The 7267-nt window shown below is 32.3% G+C and overlaps 1 protein-coding gene across 5 annotated transcripts in view; it reads right to left on the bottom strand.

Moving 5' to 3' along the window:
- Positions 1-115: 115 nt before the first annotated feature.
- LOC138310816 (alpha-1,6-mannosylglycoprotein 6-beta-N-acetylglucosaminyltransferase A-like) overlaps positions 116-7267 on the bottom strand; it is a 54777-nt gene continuing 47625 nt past the window's right edge. For all 5 annotated transcript variants that reach the window (XM_069252140.1, XM_069252145.1, XM_069252141.1 and 2 more), the window contains one exon: positions 116-6745. In XM_069252140.1, the coding sequence (XP_069108241.1) occupies positions 6486-6745 (260 nt within the window). In that variant the 3' untranslated portion in view covers positions 116-6485. The remainder of the gene's footprint in view (positions 6746-7267) is intronic.

Genomic DNA, 7267 nt, shown 5'->3' with positions numbered 1-7267 from the left:
GAGAGGCGTTAATTTTGAACGCTGTTAATATCATAATGTTTTTAAATAAACTTTGAAGAATTTTATTTTTTTCTGTCGTGACACGATTAGAATAGTAAAGGTTAAAACAATCACATTTCATACATTTGTATTTTCTTTATTTTTGATTAGATGTACACTGTATACAGTTCTTCATCATGATATCACAATATTATAATAACATTTCTCAGTCTTTGATTTTAAAGTTACATGACAATAATTACATACAACAGATCACATTCAGACTGTCCATCACCTTTCACCCGTAAATATGTACAATATATATGGAAACAGAAAGCAGACTAGAACCGACAAAAGTCGTAACATTCACAACAATCAGCAGGTAACTCTCAGAACTGCACGAAATCCGGTGGTTTTCAACAAATAAAGAAAATGTACTCATCCATAAAGTCATTAGCATAAGACTGAGTTCTTGATGGACAAGAAAATGTAGATGATGTAGCCTTTTTAGCCAGGGGTTAATTAATGATGGGTGTATTTTTCACCTGACACCGAGGATGGAGTAGATGGAGATAGACAGAGACATATGTATGTAAGGATGGACGGACACTATACAAAACTAGAATGGGGGAGGCCGACGATTAGATATTATATCATGGTCTGGAAGTCTAAAATAACATTATTTAACATGTAACAATACACATTGGAATGTATGTTTAAGATTTTCATTCTAATCTGAGTCTGGTTTATGCTTTTTACTCCAATTTTCTGCTAAATTATTTTTTACTATACTAGTAGTTTCCTTTATATCTTTTATTTTTTCATTATAGGGGGAAAAACCAACTTTAGATTCATTGAAAAATATTTATTTAAATCTTGATTTATACACACCAAGGCCTATATAATCAACTTAATGATTATCTATCTTCACAGCCATAATTTATTGAGACAATTCTTGAGACAATTATTTTTAGTTCTAAATGACCATGATCAACACTATGTATATCAGCAAAGACTGATTAAGGATTAAGACTATGAAATCAGTGGTAGTGCAAATCTGTGAAATGAAACCACACATTTATTACTGCAGGAGACAGACAGATAAAATAACGGACTGGTGTAGCGAGTGTTATCAATAACAGAGTGAATGGCTTTCAGCAAGAGGCTTACCGAGTGCTAACCTACTGAAGTAATTCACAATGGTTGAGATGGTTTTATAATGGTTGAGTCCTAATTTACCTGATATACCCACGTTTTATATTGTTGTTATCTCATTCACAAAAGAATGATAGAGTCATCTTAACAGAGGCATTTTCGATACACAGTGAAATCAGGCCTCGTCTACAACCATTAAACATAGGAAGGTGTCGTAGGTTTTGACTTTAAGTTAGTGCTTTTTAGTTTCAAGAAACTGAGCTCTTATCACATAACAAAATGGCACACACAAGAAAACCGGCACAAAACAATATATCTCAACAGCTTACAAGGTGTTATTCTTTAGTCCAGTAAAAATACGAAAAATAGACGCCTAACCTCCAAATAATTGCAACAGAATTTGTTTTCTGCTTTTTGGGTTGGAGGATCGTAGTATTTTACCATGAAAAAAGTCGCTAAAAATCATATGTTCGGAAAGTCGTTTTTTCAACACCCGAAAAATAAGAAAATATATAGAAATTACACTTTTGACCACTTTTAAAGTACAACATCTGCTATATTTGCAATACTTGAAATATGAAATCGGGTATATAGTAAGAAACACTTTAGGTAAAAATTTCATGTCAGTCAATCCAAGAAATAAAGAAGGATGAAAACGGCTCAAAACCTTTTGAATTTAGCTAGCATTACCGTTTTTGTTCTTTTTAGATGCAAACATTTATAAAATCTTACCCTTAACTATATCAGTTTATGTTTTATGCCTTAAAGAATTACATTTTCTTTGATATTAATGCATGATCGATAATACATTAGCTAGAAAAATCTAAATATTAACATGTCAAGTTGACTGATCGTGCCAATTTGAAATGTTTTTATACTTAGATTTTTGGCAAAACACCCATTTTGGTAGTTAATATTTCGGAAAATAAAAAAGCAAATGCTTCCAAATATGTTATATCCTTTTTTGTATATTTTGTACTTGTTATTTTTATCATTTGTAGTAAAAACAGTATAAATATGCACATCTTATTTAGTAGTAAAAACTTCCTATCACATTCATTTGGCTGAATACCAAAATATGTCTAAGTCCATAAATCTGCAATACAAAAATCTAAATTTTTCGAATATGCTTTATTCGTTTGTCATAAAATTTTGCCAGTAAATAAATCAGAACTGTGATGATTTTCAGCTGTAAAATTGAACTTGAACTTTTATTTTATTTCTTTATCTCATTGAAAATTATATAACCCCCATCCAGTTCCATTATGGTAAAATGAAAAACTGACCTATGCAAATATTTGATCAAAAAGAAACTTCAATCTCACTTTATAAAGAGCGCTCCATTATGGTGGTAATATCTGCCAAAGGATTTTGCAATCTGATTAGTCACAAAATAGATATTCACATTTTTGACATTTCAACTTAAGGACTTAGCCGATTAGAGAAGTTTAGTCAAATTGGCACTAAATGAGGATTTGATCGACCTCACGTCTTTTATATTTGGGGATATCTTGATATAGTAGTCTCTTTTAGGTGAGTATAGCCTACATAGAATCTGAATTAATAACTATCTAAACACTTGAGACGGTACTTACTGAATAATTCTTGAACGAAAAAGACATATTATTCAATTTGGACTTCAAAATGTCCTTGGAAAAGGCCAAAAGACCAACTTTGAGCAACCATATTATCTCAGGTAGTGAAAGTAAAATGTTTTACTTTTAAAGCCTTTAATCAACAAGTTTTATTTAAAAAGATTCCACCAAAATGAGTATCAATGGTATTGTTGATAATAACAATTTTTTATCTTAACAATCCAACAAAAGCATATTTGGCTGTTGCAAGGACATAATTATGCAATTTTCATGCTGTCATACTTTTTCCCTGTGTTGATTTCAACTTATGTTTTTGGCAATCTGTGCTGTCCTTATAACGTTCTTGTCATACATTAATTTTCTAGTATCTCATGATAACCATGTAAATTTATATATGGCTTCAAAGTTGGCAAATTATGCAAATATCTCTATTTTTCTGATTTTTTGGGGGTCAAGACAAACACTTTTCCAAATTTTTATTTGTGGCGACTTTTTTCCTTGTATAAAACAAAATCAGGTCTGTATGAAAAACAAAGAAAAAATTCTGTTGCAATTATTTTGGGGTAACACCCTATCTTTACTGGACTATAAAAACAAAATAAGGTTAAAAGGCCTTCAATACCACTCACCTGAGTTCTGGCACACAATATTATAATGATATGAGAACCTTTTATTGTTATCCCGATATGATGAGTAGAATTCTAACTACAGTCAGGACTAATGTGTACATATACAGATCCAAAGGTGAGAAGAAGATTTCAAATTTATTTCAAACTATACATGTTTTAAACTTTTCATTTACAATAGTCATTTAAAATCCTATTGACCCCTCCCACAAGCCCCTAAGGACCGGGACAATAAATCAGTTTAATATTGGATCATAAAAGTTGTTTCAGTAGATATGGAAAAGTAAACATGGTTACAGATAGAGTAACACGACACACAACGACGTCCAGAAGGCAATTACAAAAGGTCACATGAAACTTAGTGTATCAGGTAACCTAAATTTCACAGCATTAAATACATAATTAGATAAAACATAACTCCAGTAGGTCACATGGTAATCACATGACTCCTACAGGTCACATGGTAATCATGTGACACCTGTAAGTCACATGGTAAATCACATGTTCTGAAAGCCCATATATAAATATGATATACAAAAGACTAAATTATAGATATGACTTGAACCTCTCCATTACTCACTAAATCGGCACTGCCATCTTCATTAACTCATTCAACCCTGAAAACACACTTAGACTCTTCTAAATCAAAGACCAGACCAGTCCATAATGACATTTCAGGGGTGTATAAGCTAAATATACAACTTGAACCTCTCTAAAACAAACAAAACAGCCAACACATTAAATGGCATGCATTGACTTTTTATGGCCACGCAAACAACCGCAAAAAATTAACATATTACTGTTGTGATTTTTTTGTCAGAAAATTAAGATGAGTAGAAGTATATTAAACAAAATCATGGGTTATAAAGATACAAATATTAGAAATATCTAAAGAACAAATACAACAGCTTAATGGCAACAATGTCAATTTTGGCTAACATTTGAATAAGCTGATTTGAGGCGGGCTTCATGTTCAGAAATACAGGCGAGATTGTTTCACGATTGATTCTGGAAACATAGGAACTCAAGTTGTCCCGATTTTTGTCTTCTGAAAAGGTACTGAATCCATGAAGTGGTCATCTTCAGTTTAACCATCACAGTAGACTTGTGGGAAACATTTTTAACTAGAACTGTCCCCAGAGTAGACCACTAATACCCCCCGCTGCAATAGGAGACAGTGGAGAACCTTATATAGTTTACTCAACTCCCCTTTATGTTGTGTTCTGTGTACAAAATTTATACAATTCCAGTATATAACCCTTCCCCCCCCCCTACCCCTTTAACCCTTAATGTCGTTGCCGGGGGTATAACAACCTACAAAGGCGAGAAACAGACATGGAATGTATGGACTGTTTACATCACTGGGTCATCACAAGTTTGTTCTCGTCGTAAAATTAATGTACAAAACTCTCGCCTGGAACAAATTTTAAAAGACATAATCGTTTCAATTGGTTCATTGAAGAATTTCCACAATTTTTTGAGAAATATTGAGATAATTAATCGTAACTAATACGATTTTGTTCCTTGTATCACCAAGAATATAGCTACAAACTTAAATATTACAAACTAGTACAATAATTTATACAAGGTGTATAAAATGAAATGATTCGTTATAAATTAAAAGTTCAATAACATAAAACATAAACAAGAAAACATGATAGTCTTTTTAGTTGTTGAATTTTTTAGTTTGACTTACTTGTGTTCTAAGACCAGCTTAGGTTTGGTTGCAGGGATTTTAAAGCCGGAGTTCACAGAGAAAAACGCCCACCAAGTAATTCATATATTCTCCAAGGTGACAAGTTGTCAAGTTGATGTGTATAAAGATGTTGTTTTCATAATTAATCTTTTGGCATTAAACGAACATGATTTCAAATGTTTGTTATACTGTATAGTTCTCAAATTTCGGGAGTGTAAATTTGTGATATACTGTCTGAAACTTATTCGCTGGGATTTATTTTCACGAAATTATCTTTGTAGCCTTTTGAAGTGTCATTCATACGACAAGCCGTAATATATGTAAAACTATGATTTTGATAAATTTCGCAAATTTTGATGAATTTGCGAAAATTAAAACCCTCGTGAATATTTACAACTACATGTATACATACATAATTATCCTATTTTTATAATTGATTGTAAACAATGACACCTGTAAACAATAAATAGATGCAGAGATGGACAAATGATAAAATTATAGTGATTGAAAATATCATTATATCGAACACTTCTAAAATGATTTATTTACAATAAAATCTGAGATTTATAAACTTTGGAAGGTTGTCTTCACACTCGCAAAACATGTGAGCGGTTTCAAAAGATAAAAATAACCTTGAAGGCAAGAGCATTGCACATGAGTGAACATGTTTAAGGCGTAGGATTGTTATCTACCGATTGTCTCATACATCTTATATTCAACAGACACATGTAAAAAATCACAACAGAAACATATCGTACAATGTCTTCCTTTTCACACATTTGTTAATAATCTGATTAAAATACAGATCCTTATATGTTTGATAAGAGGATCTGACAACATCCCATTAGGGGTCATGTTCTGGTGACCTTTGAAAATGGCCAATCAAATTGAAGCTGTCAGAACCTTGACTGGGAACGAAACAGTTTGAAAAACTGTCAGAATTAATTTCACGTACGTAGTCATCTCGCCCAAAAAGCATAACAAAGCTAAATGTATATGTATACTGGGACGAAATGGTGTTCAATAAACGTAGCAAGGTATAGAAAATGCATTTGATCTAAAGTACAGCTTGCATAAAGGTCATCTGAACACGACCCCTAATGTGATGTTGTCAGATCCTCTATTGAACGGAGTAGTTATAAGGAACTGTATTTTAATCAGATTGATTTGTTAACTGACTTAGATGTATATCCATGATTAGACAAAATAACAAAACTGGTCGAATGTTGCAGACAAAGTGAGCAACAATAAATGTTACAGTTTTAACCAACGAACAAATAAAAACTTCAGATTTTGTCAAATTGGTCAAAACATTAGCACAATGCAGGAAACATAATTTAAAGTGATGATAGGTTTTTTAGCTGGTTATGTAATTGCCTCAATGTACATTTCTTCTTATAATGTCAAAAGGTCAACTAAAGGTCAAACGCTTTGTCACCGAATACACTCCTCACACAATGCTGACTGGCCCTTGATGAAGGTTCGACATGGACACAGACGCTGGAGGTTGGCGGACTGTCCTACACAGCTGAACAACATTTCCTCCTTCTGTATGATACACTCGGCAGTATTAATGTCGTAGGCAGGGTAGTAAATATCCGATAAGGATTTACCCGACTTGCACGAGACACCATATTTGGTAAGAGGGTCCATCGAGTTGAGTTCACGGAAATGACTAGGTTCACACATTAGATCTGTCAAAACAAAGACGAGATGATTAAGGAAAGATGAATAATAATCTCAAATTAAAGAGAGTTTAAATCATATCAAATAAAGAAGACTTGCTCTAGATATGAAGATATGAAAATGAATGTCAGTAAAAATTGTACAAAAATGATTTACTGACTTTCAACACAGGTCATCATTCAAAATACAGCTGATTCATGGGGGAATAATCTCTTAGTTTGAAAAGCAGAAGAAAATATCCCTCTTTCATAGATCACAGAGAATTACCCGTGTTTTAAAAATGTAGGTAAAATAGTGATATTTAATGTTTTCGGGCAGAGATATAAATTGATAATTTAATATCAGTAGTAACAATGCAAAGAATATAATAGAAATGCATGATATTATGCAGAAAATGACATTAACAGACATGACATTACATGACATTAAAAGACATATACATTAACAGACATATGACATTAACAGACATGACATTACATAACATTAAAAGACATATACATTAACAGACATGACATTACATGACATTAAAA

This window comes from Argopecten irradians, chromosome 16, assembly GCF_041381155.1.
Source record: "Argopecten irradians isolate NY chromosome 16, Ai_NY, whole genome shotgun sequence".
Lineage (NCBI taxonomy): Eukaryota > Metazoa > Mollusca > Bivalvia > Pectinida > Pectinidae > Argopecten > Argopecten irradians.
This window is presented reverse-complemented; position numbering and strand designations above follow the sequence as displayed.